General features: G+C 40.7%; 1 protein-coding gene across 1 annotated transcript; it reads left to right on the top strand.

Moving 5' to 3' along the window:
• The first annotated feature begins 2,425 nt into the window (after window positions 1-2,425).
• Window positions 2,426-14,361, top strand: pou1f1 (POU class 1 homeobox 1). The gene is made up of 7 exons (XM_069698436.1): window positions 2,426-3,182; window positions 4,569-4,730; window positions 6,146-6,244; window positions 11,348-11,608; window positions 11,778-11,942; window positions 13,537-13,597; window positions 13,705-14,361. The coding sequence occupies exons 1-7, from the start codon at window positions 3,047-3,049 to the stop codon at window positions 13,943-13,945; spliced, it is 1,125 nt and encodes a 374-aa protein (XP_069554537.1). The 5' UTR covers window positions 2,426-3,046; the 3' UTR covers window positions 13,946-14,361.
• Window positions 14,362-15,087: the final 726 nt, after the last annotated feature.

The following is a 15,087-nucleotide window of genomic DNA, read 5'->3' on the forward strand; positions in this document are numbered from 1 at the left end:
TGTGTGTGTGTGTGTGTGTGTGTGTGTGTGTGTGTGTGTGTGTGTGTGTGTGCATGTGTGTGTGTGTGTGCGGAAGGAGGAGGGGGATCTAGGACAGGTGCTTTAAGAGGAACCCTTTGACTCATGGTCTCTTCACTAATTAAGTTGAGGCTCTTTATGTGGATATGTGTGTGTGTGTGTGTGTGTGTGTGTGTGTGTGCGTGCGTGCGTGCGTGTGTGTGTGTAGTCGCCCAACCATGGGAAAGCTTTGGTTCTTCCACTCCCTCATCCCTTGATTATTTTTTATTTTTTTAGGGCACATAAAGTCTGCTCAGGTTTGATTAAAGCTCTTTTGAGGCCACCATTTTCTGGTATTTAAAACTATCTGAATTCAATATTTTATTACATTTACTGAGTCAAAAATATGTGCAATTAATTTGTGTCTTAGTGAGGTTACCTCTGAAACTGAAAATTTCAATGTACAATAACAACCTCCCTAAACATGGAGGGTAATATTTGTAATGTTAAAAATAAAATACATGTATGAGCTTATCATATGTCAACTGCCATCTGAAGTCAGGGAAACTATCATATCCATATCACAGACACGCAACACTGAATGGACCATTTTTAATCAATACGTTAAAATGCAGAAATTGAAGGTGAGAGTTCAATCATATTCCACTTTGTGAATTTATGTTGCGAGTACATTTACTGTTCTCCCACACAGACAGGACAGGTCAGGTACACACACAACCTACATGTGAGGCATGAAAACACTTCTCGTGTTTTTCAACATTGTTGTTCATCATTTAGCAATTATGGAGACTCATTGGTGCTATCTTTTTCTGGAAATGTGTTTTACAGTAGCATAGTTTCTTATAAAGCAAAGGTGGTTTCAGTCTATGTGCAAAAATAGTGGTGCACTCACCAGCTGATGGGAGATGGTCGTCAGCTTGAGTAGGAGTTGTTGGCTGAAACAAAAGACGAGAGAAATATATTTTAAGGATGGTACTGGTGTTGGTGAGATTTTTTTTTTTTCTGTTGTCACACACGATTACATTCAGTTGTGTTTGTATTATTGCAGATGCGATTTTTCAGTTTTTTACAAATCTGAATCGGTCAAATGAGATTTTAATTTAAAATTTTAATTTGCTTGGCCATTTGTCTCAAATACTTTTATTTCAGTGCTCAGTCTTGTCGTGGTTTGATTAATCACGCCACATTTTACAAATTTCACATCTAACAAAGTTGCATAATGAAGAGGGGGTGGAAAAAGGGACTTCACGCCACCAGGATTTGGGTTTAAATTTTAATGCTTACAAATGTGACACCAAATCAGAATTAAAAGCCGTGTAGGTCATTTTCTTTGATAATGGATCAAATTGAAGTTTCTTGGTTCAGTCAAAATGTTAAATTTCTTTACCCTATGAATGAGTGAACGGAATTTTATAATGCATTTCAAGGTAAGACATTGCCAAAAGGACTAAGTGCACCCACTCCAAATTTACACTGTGCTTGAGCAAGTTGAATCGTGCCTGCCACCCACAAGCTATTTTCCACCTGCTGCCCACCTACATCAACAATAGTGAAGCAGAGCTGAGGATAAACACAAATACAAACAGACACGACAGCGTGCACATGGTGGCCACGCTCTTCAGATTAACCTTTATCCACCCTGATGAGACCTGTTGTCTTTACCTGGAACACTCTGCATCCAACACAATATGGACACCATGCTGTAACAATGGTAACCTTTTTCTTCCGCTCACTCCAAGATAATGCTACGCATGTTTTTGGCTCTGAGAGATCAGCAGCAAATAGAGGGGAAGCAGGGCTCCTGACCTCTCAGTAAACATGGGTCAACCCCTTCCCCTCGGCCACCTTGAGAACAAAACAAAACAAAAAAAATCTATTTACAGCTGAAAGCTTCTGCGAGACAATTTCTGTAGTAGTGCTTTCCATATGTTTTCCAAGGGTTAGTTTAAGGTACAGTTGTGCAAAAGAAAAATACAATTAGTTTGAGACCGTTTACAGCAATGCTCCATGTCAAACTATATTATCTATCATCACACAGCAATTTTTGTCACTTTAAGGAGCCTTTTCAGTGTTCACTTTACTTTCTCATTGCTACTACACAATCCTGCAATCAGGGAGAGAGATGGAGAGGGAGCGGGAGGGGGAGAGGAGAGGAGGGGATCGGGTTTCTCTGCCGCTCTGTACCCTAATCCTGGATTTGGAAACGGGATGAGAAGAACGCAGGTAAGTACAAACACAAGCAATAACAGCACTGACATGGAATTGGTAGGTGGGGGATGAGCGGCTCTATAGGAAATAGGGGATCTTATAGGTCCAGAGGGGGTGGTTAGTTGTAGGTGGGTGGGATATAAATACCTGCAGTAGACAGGGGCAGAAAAATGCTGAGGGCATGACAGACACTGACTTCCCTGCATCTATTATAGTGTAAAAAGACAGGGCGATGCATTGAGGAGGCCTTAATGAGAGAAACCTCTGCAGTTGAGAAACGCATATCAGCAAGCATTGCAGTGATTGTAGCTTGAACCTCAGGCTCCTCGCTATTCATCATCAAGAGGCTTGGTTAGGGGTAGAGTTGTGCCTAAAACCGTGAACAGTTCTGCCTGAAGTGCTGACATCCTTTTCTCTTTGAGAAAAAAAAAAGTAACCTATCACAGCTTTTGCATATTCCCAAGCGACTAAAGGGAGACGAATGCTTGACTGAGCAAGAGAAAAGGACAAGTCAAGAAGACAAAAGACGAGGTGAAAGGAGACTAGACGCAGCCCGAAGGAGACAGGGCAGAACAAGAGAAGGCCAAGGAAGACAAGACGAAAGACAAAAGCCAAGACAAAGTAAGACAAGGCATAACCAGTCACAAGGAAGGAAGGCAAGGAAACAGATTTCAAGAGGGCGGATGAGAAAAAACAAGCAAAGCAACAATGGGAGACAAAAACAAATAAAGCAAGAGAAGGGGAAGTGAAGAAACCTGTTAAAGGATCTCGTTAACCTCCAGCGTACTTTTGGAACCATTCGAGAGAGCCAAGAGAAAAGATGGCATGTCAGGCATTTGGTGCTGACTCTTTCACCTCACTGGCAGGAGACTCACCCTTGCCAATCCTCATGCACCATGGTCCTACCAGTGACTGTCTGCCAACGACCGCTCACGCTCACAGCATGGTCTCTGCAGGTAAAGTGGGCTCCAAATATTATTTTGTAATGGTAAACAGATTCGCTTTTGTATATTTCTATTCCTTCTAGTGTGACCTCTGACCTACTTGTAATAATGTCTTATTATCATGAACCATAATCCACATGATGTTGTCATGATACTAATTCCCAGCTGCAGGAAGATACAACCACTTCAATATTCCACTTCAGCATAAGACTTTGCGATTGTGGCATTTCCTGCTGTGATACAGTGTGCATGAACCTGTTCCAGAGGGATTTGCCTTCCATTGATTATACAGCAATACTGTGTACATGTAGGGCTACAAGTTGCTCCTCTCGACCTATAATTGACCCAACTGTTTTTTGGACTGTGCACTAATAGTACCTTATCAAGGCACAGTTGTATTCTCAGGCGATTTGGAGGATAATTTGAATTAGAAAATACATTTATTCAAATCCAATCCAAATTATGTAAATGTGTCTAATCAGCTAGTTTGGCCCAGCTGTCTCTACTCAGAGGATAATTGCATTGAGGATATGTTATCAGTATGACAAACTCTGAAGAGGTCTTTTTCTTGGTGGAGCATTGTGGGGGAAACTTCCTGGAGGTTTTAGTGCCTGCTGATTGTCACAGCTTTGAATAGACAGGATTAGATCATGCAGAACATTAATCATACAATGCATTTACATAGCAGCCGGGTAAACATATCCAGTTAAAATGTGAATTTTCTTCACTCAGATCAGTTGTGGCATTTTAAGGCCATTGCTAAGCCGCGACATGTTGACCTGTCTTGTCTTCTAGTGAGACGGTGACTGACATTAAATATGGCCATAGAAAACAAGCAAAATTCACAAATGTGGCAGGATTGTCAACAATGATAGTGTTTTTGTTGATGTTTAAGACTGCCTCATAAGCCTTTGTTAAATCCCTCTGATACATCATCAGTGTTACTTTACCTTCTCGGATTGCATCTTAACAATACCAGTAAACATTTATTAGAGCTTGGAGTGAACGCCAAGCTGAATAAAAACATAAATAATGATGTAATTAGCAGAGGATACTATCTTTTTACTTTAGCTTGCCAGCTAAAACAATTTGCATTATATTTCTGACCAGAAAAGTTAAACAGGGCTTTCAGTGCAAAGGTATAATGTATGTGACAAGATGCGCATCGCTGAGAATCTACTTACTATGAAGTCATATTTAAATATCTTATTCCAACACATACAAGAGCTGTCAGAAGTTTTTTTTTTTTTAAATATAAGTTTTTAAAAGTGTGTAACAGTTTATTGAACACTGCATTCAAAGCTGACCTGTGCTAAGATCAGATCCTAACTTAAACATCTCTCCAGTTTTCTGTTGTCTGTTCTCTGCTCAGACTGTAACCACGTTTGTCTCCGTCAGTATCTTCTGGGCTGTCCCTGGGTCAGCCCTCCAAGCGCTCCCACATGCACCTGTCCACTTCCTCCCTCAGCAATGCTCTTGGCAATGGCCCCCCGAGCTTACATTACCCCGTCACCCCTTGTCACTACAGCAACCAGCAGGCCACCTATGGCATGATGGCAGGTGAGTGTGAGTGGTGGGAGAATTTGTGACAACTAAGAGAGAAAAGGTGTGTTGAATCTAGTAGTGAAACAATGAGCAGGTTCATCAGTTAGTTAGTTAATGTATAAATATATATAATATAACATATTATATATGCATTTATTTCAGTGCTTTTTACAGTGTCAGACAGTTCTGATACAGGGCTAACCTGTTGTACAAAGGGTTCAAAGGGTGTTGTGGACAAGAACCTATCCCAGCTGGTAAACCATGGGCAGATCACCAATCAGTCAGAGGGCGGAAAGACAGGTGACCAACGATTCACACCTGTGGCCAATTTATAGTCCCCAAATATCACCACCAATTAACCTAACATGCATGACCGCAGAGGGGAGGTGGGGCACCCATAGAAAACCTATGGAGGCAGAGAGACAACATGTAAGTTGTGTGTCTTTTTGCTGTGAGGCAACAGGGTGAACCACAACACCACTCTGCCATCCACTCCAAAAAAAACATATTCCTCATAAATGCTGTGAAGAAACTAAGTGGGAGGAGCTGTAGGGGCAGATATGGTATGTAGTATTTCTGAAGACTGAAAAGGTATGATTTGTCAATTCAGTGCACTGCTGATGCAGCATGTAAATCTTCTCAAACACGCCCACACACACACACACACACACATGCACGCAGAGCAAGAGAATCTGCACCAAATCTGCATTCTGGCACTGCATGACAACATTTGAAATAACTTGTCTGAAAAATTGTCTGGTTCTCTGTAATTTAAACTGCCTTATAATCACAGTGAGACATGAAGCATATAAGGTCAACTGGGAGGATATATAATATGTGAAGAAAAAATAAATTAATCATATTCAGTAAAATTTTCAAATTAGTTTGATTTTTTTTTTTTTCTTTTAACGATGGAATTTCTGAGTGTCCCTAAACACCTCTTTTGGATTCAACCACAATTTGGACTTGCTGCATATTCTGCTCTCTGTCGTTAACCCTCCCATTGTCACAAACGTCAGTGGTTACAACTTTTGGTCCAGCAGTTTTGTGGCGCTGGAGAGGTGCCAGCTTTTTGGCACCTGCACCAGTCTTTTTTCAGTGGAAATGCATAGAACTAGATCTAGATAAAACACCAGCACTGCATTGGTGGAAAAAGTGCCAAAGTGTCATGTGTGGATACATCAGTTGAGTCAGACTCTTGTTTGGGTTTGAGGCAGCCAATCAGATATCTCATTGGAGAGTCACACTGAAAAAGCGTAACGCATGCTGATTATGCTCATATTACAATGCCGTCCTCACAGAGATGGTTATCAGGGATATTAATGATGATTACTCTGCAGACAGCGACAATAACACTACACAGTAATGATGATGGTGATTATGATAACAACAGCCTCTCTCTTTCTCTCTTTCCCTCTTTCCCTGTGTAGCACAGGAAATGCTCTCTGCCAGTATTTCTCAGACTCGTATCCTGCAGACCTGTGGTGTCCCTCACCCTAACATGGTGAGTGCTGCAAACCCATTGCAAGGTAAAGATCAGCTACGCACACACACACGCACGCACGCATGCACGCTCATTTCCTCTCCTTGCCTGCAGTTAAAGCCCAGTAAATTGAGCAGAAAATTTGCTTTTTTTCCCTTTTAATTTAAAATCTGCTACCAGTTCAAATCTATTTTAGCCTTGATTACCTCACTCAAGCTCTTTAGCACAATTGTCACAGAGGGCGAGCCACTTGCTTGGCCTCCTGTCTGGAGGGCAGAGTTGAAAACATGTCAGGAGTAATGGTACTTGTGGTGCACTAGTTTCAAGTGTACCTGACAAAAACTGTTCATCATATTGAACATTCCAGTTAGGTGAGGTTAATGACAATTAATATTAACTGCAAGTCATAACAGAAAAAACTAAAAGAAAAGAAGGACGTCCCTCAACTTGTATTGATAATAGGCTCTTTCCTCAAACTCCGCAGCTTTCATAAGTGATGCTAAAAAACACGCTCTTTCCAACTAAACAGTTCTGGGGACTTTGACTATTTCGTTCAGATCCGAACTAAACTGAACTAACTAAACACCACAATAACAAATAAACAAAGTGATCAAGACCAGGGACTCCTGTATTCTCGGTGGGGGGGGGGGGAATTACTGCTTTTGTCAAAAAATTCTGGTGGTTTTGAAAAGAGTGATATAACAGCTTCAGTTTCCCTGTAAGAAAGCACTGTCTGAAACACCACCATCATTTACATCTCTGTAGTTCCTCTTGTGCTGTGAAAGTACCTACCCTGAAGTAGGAGGTATAAAAGTCCCCAAAAATTGGGGTTTCTGGAACTTAAATGATTCTTAGTTCCCACAGTGCAGAGACAAAAAAAAAAAAAAAAAAAAAAATGGGGAACTTCCTCCAACACTTCTTTGAACTATGAAAAAGTTTTTTTCTGGTCCAAAAGCGCCTTATCTGACAACATTACCATTTCACAGACCGAAAGAAACACTCAGACTTATCCAACAAATAAAACTATCAGACAGCATGTCCTGCATACCGATTCTTTCAATAAAAAAAATGAAGACAAAAAGAAAGGCTAAAGATATAAACAACTCTTGAAGGTCTTAAGTAGATAAAAAATAATGAAACCTTTGATGATTTTCTTTGTTAAACAAAGAATGACACAATCATCAGCAAGTACAGATCAAAAAGAATGTGACCTAAAATGAATCTCAGGGCCACAGAACAATTAAGATTTTCTAGAGGAAATATAATAGTTTCTTTTTACACCAAAGACTTTAGACCCGTTTTTCTAAATGGGGTGACAAAATTGTATCATCCAAGGTGTCAAAGGCTGTGCTGAAACACATTGGGATTAAATTAAACAGGTGCCCACTCTCATTACAACCAGGAGGTAATTTGTCACTTTAATGATCTCACTTTTCTCCACTGTTAAATGATCAAATAGGAGGCTGAAAGCACCACAAATTTAACTGTCAGTCAGCTTGTTTCAGACCAGTGTGCAGCTTTTGTCTGCAACCTGAGAAAAGACTGGGAAAAGGTATGTGGGAAGCAAAATTTTCAGGACAAAAGGATTCAGTTTTGCTTGAATTAAGGGCAGCATTAACAATTAGATGATTGACAGACCACTTCATTTAAAAAAAGCGACCTGACATATTTAGGAGGCATATGAAGCGAGCTTGTGGTGGAGCTGATGTGAGCGATCACCTCTGATGAATCACAAAATGGGAGCCGTTCTTAAAGTGCTCAACAGCAGCAGGGTATTTAAGATGAGAGGGCAGCAACAGACTTAATATAATTAAACAGAACTCTGTAATAATGGAGCTGAGGACTGAGAAAAATATGACTTTCATTTTTTAAAGCTGCACTTATCCATTTTTATATCAACAATGGATTAAATGATTAAGTGTAATGTTAAAGGTGTCACCTTACAAACCCAGAGTAAATGATCAACTCTGCAGTTCCCCTCAGTTCATCTCCTTTACCTCAACAGCCTCATTTTCAGCTGCAGAAAGTAACTTTGTTCAGCAGCAGCACTCTAATTAGGCCTGGGTATTTAGCCAATATACTTTTAAGGCACCGATGAGATCACTTCAATTAGTAGCTACAGAAATACAGAAAATAACCTTGGTTACACTCCCCCTCTGTAAACTGCATACAAACTAAAGATTTATACCCTAACGTGCACTTTAATCTTATTTTTCTAAAAATAAAGTTCATAACATTGTCATTCAGGAACCAGTATCGAAGTTATGGGTGTTGGTATAAAAAACAAATGTTGATCGATACCCATCTCCATAGGTACATCCATAGTAACACTCCCTGCTGAGCAGCAAATAGCATATTTAACTACTAAAAGACCAGACTTTTTCCTTAGTGGCTGGTTTGACACCAAAACAGCACTAAAATGAAAGTGAGTGCGGAGCAACGGTTCCAAATGAATGCCGATATTGATTCCTATCTGCTGGATGTATCTGACTCTACGTTAGCCATAACGACTTTCTGCTTGATGAAAAGTCAACATTGTGGGTTTTAGGTTGCTCAGTGAGAAAAATACTTTTAATACAGCTTTGACGACAGCATCAAATCAGGGTGTTTGTTTGCTGTCTGTCGTTGCTCAGCGTAAAGCTCTTGATGCTGCTACACTCTTTGGATTGTGAACATGTGTAGCAGCTGGAAAGTCCATGTCCATGTACACAAAGGCTTGTGAGGTGCTTTCACAAAGCCCGTAAGCCCGCATGTGTTATGATCGGGGCTTGCTGCCCAGTCAGTCTCCACAGCACACGACTGCTGCAACATAGCTGCAGGTGAAGCTCCTCGGGGAACATGAGTGCAGGCATCACAGAGACAAGGAAGGTCTTTTCTCTTCCACCAGCTCAGTTGGGAGAACTGGATGCTTTCCGCTGAATCATTCAAGCACTATTGTTGTTCTCAAGGGGGGGTAAAGAGTTTAACCAAAATCCCGTCTCGCCTATAATAAAAAAAAAACTGCAAGGTGCACGGCTAATGTGCACAGAGCACTCGTACTTTTCTGATGTTGATTGTAAGACAGGTGCCTTTGCCAATTAAGCTCTAAGGAAAGGGATATATAAACTAAAGGGTTTTACCACAAAGGCACACGTACTGAACCTGTAGCCTTAAGAAGCAATTTTAAGAGCGAGAGAGAGAGAGAGAGAGAGAGAGAGAGAGAGAGAGAGACAGAGAGAGAGAGAGAGAGAGAGAGAGAGAGAGGACCTCCTACGTCTCCCTGACACCTCCAGTACAAGAGGAACTACTGATGCATACAATTTTGGTGTAGAATCTGCCACATTGCTCTCCAGCTGGTGTATAGACTCAACTGAACAATGAAAGGAGACTGTGCTTTTATTCTCTCTGCTTTTCAAACTACCAGTTATTTCATACAGGAGGCTTGTGGGAGCCGTTACAGCGAATCCAATGAAGCTCCGCTGTCGCTGTTGTCAGGCAGCATTTAGATAGATCAGAGCTTCTGTAGAAGCTTCTGTTCCAGTGTGTCAACACAGGTTTCATTGTAAAGATAACGAGGTGTCCTACATATGCTCAATTTACATAAGGTAAGGAGCTGTAGGGTTGCAGCTCACACTTATTGGATGTGTACAAAAATATACGATGCAGTGCTCTGAGCAAAGTCGACAAAGCGAATGGAGTCCTGTTGATTAAAAAAAAAAAATTGCATGAGTGTTGATTAGTTGAGCTTCTGTGTCCCTCTTATATTCAGCCTACTCCTAATACACAGGGTGTGGACTAAATTTTGAAGAAAGCTTGGATAACCACCGTCAATAACAAAACACAGAAATAATAATAACAATAACAGCACAGAAACTAAAAATTCTCACCTCTCTCAACCCTGCGGAAATTGCCTTGACAAAACAAGGACAAATATAATATTCATTAAAGGAAGATTTATTGCAAGACTGTATTAGTTTTAAGGAGTAGATGTGCCTAATAAACTGTCTACTGAGTCCACGTTCACTATTAGGGAAGTTTGTCCCGCCTAGTATCTGATAAATATGTCCCATAATTAGAAAACCAATTAATTGAGATTAAGCAAGGCATGCTCATTATCTCCCGACTCGCTGCATCTACTGCATGCACGGCAGTTTGCACCGCAACCCCTCTAACACAAGAGGGGAGTGTTTCAGTATTGATCACTAGTCAGCAATATTGATGGTATTAACAGCGCACAGTCTTCATGGCAGAGATTGGAGTGGCATCGTCATTGGTTTTACATTACAGACAAAGTGTTGCCAAATGTCTGGTCTTATATGATGAATAGGATACATTTGCAGTACATATATGTTATATTCATTGGCATATGTTTTCGCTGCAGCTGTGCAGAGTGGTGATGCAAATGGCGGCATCACATTCCCTTTATAATTAGTCATCCGCCCATATGGGAACTCTTGGCAGTCATCTGTCATTAATGACGAGCAGCCGGAGTTACCAGCTCCACATCATCCAACCACTTTACAGCCACCTGTGGAAATAATGAATCATCTTTAAAAAAAAAAAAAGAAATCAAGGTTAAATCCTGCAGCATGTTCAATGATTGCGCGTCGTTGACTTCCGCTGAAGAGAGACCAGAAAAGACGGGAGCTCAGCTTTGTGACAACTGAAGGATGAGATTCTGTTAAATTAGGGGTAACTGTAATGTGTAGTGTCAAGTGACGGGGAAAAGAATGCAAGCCTCTGAAAACACATTCAACTCTTTTGAGCATTTATGCCACACGCACACACATCTCACTGTTTTGAATCAGGAAATGGAACTGGCTCAGGTGTCATCACGTCAACCCAGTGTGGAGCGACAAAAAAAAAGGTTTTCTTCCATACGACATAAATCTGTCCAAACACCGCAGTGTTAGTGCCCGTCTTTCCACCTCTCTGTAAAAGGTAGCAATGATGGCATCCTCCGTTTCACTAAGCGCTACAAGGTGTTTGACAAGAATAGGAAAACACAAAATAATTAAGGGGAAGAACCCTAATTTCAGAAAGGGATTTATATACTTTCAAACATAACATCACACTGGCTAGCATGGAAAATTGATAAGCAAACATAATATTAGCTTCCTTACTACCAGTTGTAGTAATTTGCCCTCTTCCTCTGGCCGTCTTTCTCTAGGGTCTCTTACTCCTTGTTTGTACAAGTTTCCGGATCATGGCCTAAGTAATGGTTCTTGTGCAATAAGCCACAGTTTCTCCTCACTGCCCTCATCCCTCCTCTCAACTGATGAGGCCCCTGGGGGCCCCACTACAGAGATGAAAACGGATGCCAAAAGGAAGAGCTTGCGCGATCCAGAGGATGCTCCTGCCATGGATTCCCCACAGATACGAGAACTAGAAATGTTTGCAAATGACTTTAAAATACGCCGGATCAAACTCGGTAAGTACGTTTGCCCTGTAAATATAACTTGAAATGTTCTCACTGTTCAACGCCGCCGACGAGATGCCCTACCACAAATGTTGTTGTGTTTGCAACCCCCGAGCCTCTTGTCTTCTCTTTGTGAGTATTCTACAAAGTATTTCTATTTCTGCTTCATTCTGACCTGCAGGCTACACTCAGACTAATGTGGGCGAGGCACTTGCTGCAGTGCACGGCTCAGAGTTCAGCCAGACCACGATCTGCCGCTTTGAAAATTTGCAGCTGAGCTTCAAGAACGCCTGCAAACTCAAGGCAATTCTGTCTAAATGGCTGGACGAAGCCGAGCTGGCCGGTGGTGAGTCACACTCGTCCACTCCACTCCACCGACCCCCATTTAGAGGATTTATTTAAGCCTCATGTTTATCTGATGTCAGTAAGGTAAAAAACCAGCACTTCTGATTTAGTGTCATAGCAGCTTTTGAAAACTACTCTACTGTCTACTCTATAGTCATGCTATTTTCACATGATTATTAAGATCTAACAGGGACTTGAATGTCATCTGGGATGATGGTACCCAAGCTTTTTGCCCTATAACCTTTTAAAATAAACTAGCATCTACTTGTGACTCCCCATTGCATTATGCATACATCAGTAAACTGTGCGCAGCTCCAGCCTTTTAGAGGCCTGAAGAGGTAAAACCAGGGTCAGATTGGGAAGTATAACCCTAACCCACTGACTCCCTAACCCTGAGCCCATGTTTCCCCAGCATGTGCATTGCAATATCAGGCTATTTATAGCACTCATAACTAAATGCACAATTTGATTTTGAAACCACAACTTTATGTTGCTGTTATTTAATAGGTCAGAAAAATAGGTCGTAAATCAATGAATTGGAGACACTAGGAGGCACAATTCACTTTATAAATTCGACACAGCCAAAGGGAGACACCTTCTCCCCTCCCCCCAATCAGATGGACTGTTCCAACATCAAGTGGGCAGCTACCTTTGTTGGGCCTGCTCGTCCAGAGTTGTGTACACCTGGCAAGATACACATCTGTTGGAAAATGTAGCCTATCTACCCGCTCACTTTATTTCTGGAGGTCTATGAATGTAATTGTTTTAACAGCTCATAATTTGAGCCATTTTGACTTGAGAATGTGAATTAAAGACCTAAAGTGAAATATTAGTGGGTGCACGGCAACAATTTGTTCTGCCCAGAAAGGCTTGCATCTTCTCCTAACACTCAGTATGACACTTAAAATCAGGAATCAAACTTTTTTTGATAAACTTTGACATTTTCAAGTTGACACCCCACATTCATCCATCTCCATTTAAAAACCTAATTTTAGTAGGCTATAACTAGGCTATCTGAAATCCTAAATTTACAAAGATATTATTATATAATTTTGATAATGATATTAACAACGAAACCATGTAGGTTAAAGACCAATCGAAGAAATGCTACAGAGTCTAATAAAACACTGATGATCCTAAATGTTTAAAACTATTTGCTTCAGATTACTTATCTTTATTGATGAATCTGACAAATAATTCGTTTTTAATTATATAGTACATTTGCCGATCTGAGCCTGTTGAAAACTGTCCAGTAATCTTGTGACACCTGAGTGAAGCAAAACCTCTGGCAAGGAACTATGAAGGTCTCAAAAATGTTATGTAAGAAGTTTTTTGACAGTTGAGATATTTTTTTTATTTATTTAAAAATGTGCTGCTAACATTTACACCAAAGGTCACGGTCATATGATGATACTTGATCTGGCAATTAATCAGACATTAAGTCAATCAAAAGCCCAGAGGAGCTTCAGATTATATTAGAATCTGCCAGAAATAATAAGTGTTTCTTTACTGCTGTGGTGCTCAAGATGTGTTTTTATGCCCTAACTGACAACCACAGGTATTCTAAAGTAACACGTTCTTTGACTTTCCTGCAGCCTTGTACAACGATAAAATAGGAATGAATGAGCGGAAGAGAAAAAGGAGAACAACCATCAGGTGTGTACTTTCAGGATCAAACATAAGAAAAAAAAATACAGTACCATTCTACACATTTAGTCTTATGGGGTTTTCCTTTCTTCTCTGTCCCTTGTTTCACTCTGCAGCCTCGGAGCTAAGGAGGCCCTGGAGTGCAGCTTTGTGGAGAAAAGTAAGCCATCCTCTCAGGAAATAGCCCGGATAGCCAAAGGCCTCCATCTGGAGAAAGAGGTGGTCAGAGTCTGGTTCTGTAACAGACGCCAAAGGGAGAAACGGGTGAAGACGAGCCTCAACCTCAGCTCCTGTCTGACCAAAATCAGCCCAAACTGCATAGCACAGATGAGTAAACCACACAGACCGATGACGTAAGGTTTAGATTGAGAGTGTGCATCCTCTATTCTGATGGAGGCTCCTTCAGTCAGTGAACATCTGTTAATTCTAAATGAAGTATCGTCTGACTGAATTTTACTCGACAGGAAACAGAAAACCCTAGGAATAAAAATCTCAACTCATCCTGCACAGCTGCTCACTGACTTAACATTCAGATGAGAATTTATATTAGCCTGGCAAATAAAATGAAGCACTAGCAATTTTTCTATAAAAAACGTGTCATTGTCAGCAGCAAATGTCTGTTTAATTTGCACAGACATTTCTGATTGCAGTTCTTAATGCCATTTGTATGTTATTTTTGTATTTACTTGAGAAGAAACGTTTCTCTTCTGTATTTTAATCCCACTGTGTCCCAGAAAAACTCTGCTCGTAAAAAAAGTTTGTCAAAAAGCAACTCTGGCAATATTAATTTTTTGTTGTTGTTCTCAGTTGAAACTGAGGATGCTCATTAACTGTATATGGACATATTGATGCTGCAGCTGCCGGTCCTGACATTTAAATGTAGTGAGTCTTAGCCGTGCCTTGTTTCCTATATGAACGCTGAAAGTGTATTAAACACACAGACCAAATATAATTTAATCCATCAGCACCAGAGTGCAGACGAGTGGCAGTAAGGATCAGCTCTGTGCCTTTCTGAAAACAGTCATTAGCAACACTGTCCTTGACTTTGTTCTTTTTTTCTTCACCGCGAGAAAGTGGAAATTTATTGTTGATGAAATGAAGTGCTCTACATTTACATCTGCATGTAACAGCAGGACTCTTTTGCTCTTATGTAGTCGTACGTGTGTTTGTGACTAGAGCCGCTGCCTCTGTCCTCTTCTTAATTCACTGTCCCTGTCTCATGAAAAATGTTTTATTTAAATGAGTGTAGCTGTAGTCAAAACAGTAATATATTTAAAGTTTCACAACCTATTTATTGGAGAGCTAATATATTGTGTGCAACCTCTTTGATTTATGGTCTGAAGTCAGGGGTACGTGAAACTTTTTGACAGCAAATGGATCTGTGGTTTGTTCTTTCCCCGGTGTAAGATAGATTTAATTTGTCATATTTGTTGATGTTTTGCTCTCGTTGCCGCCTTGACAACATGTCACAAAGAAGAACATCAGCCATCACGGCTCTG

The sequence above is a fragment of the Brachyistius frenatus genome, unplaced genomic scaffold (assembly GCF_029030835.1).
Source record: "Brachyistius frenatus isolate BFR_SWC_R1_liver_20210118 unplaced genomic scaffold, ASM2903083v1 Contig_27, whole genome shotgun sequence".
NCBI classification, from domain to species: domain Eukaryota; kingdom Metazoa; phylum Chordata; class Actinopteri; family Embiotocidae; genus Brachyistius; species Brachyistius frenatus.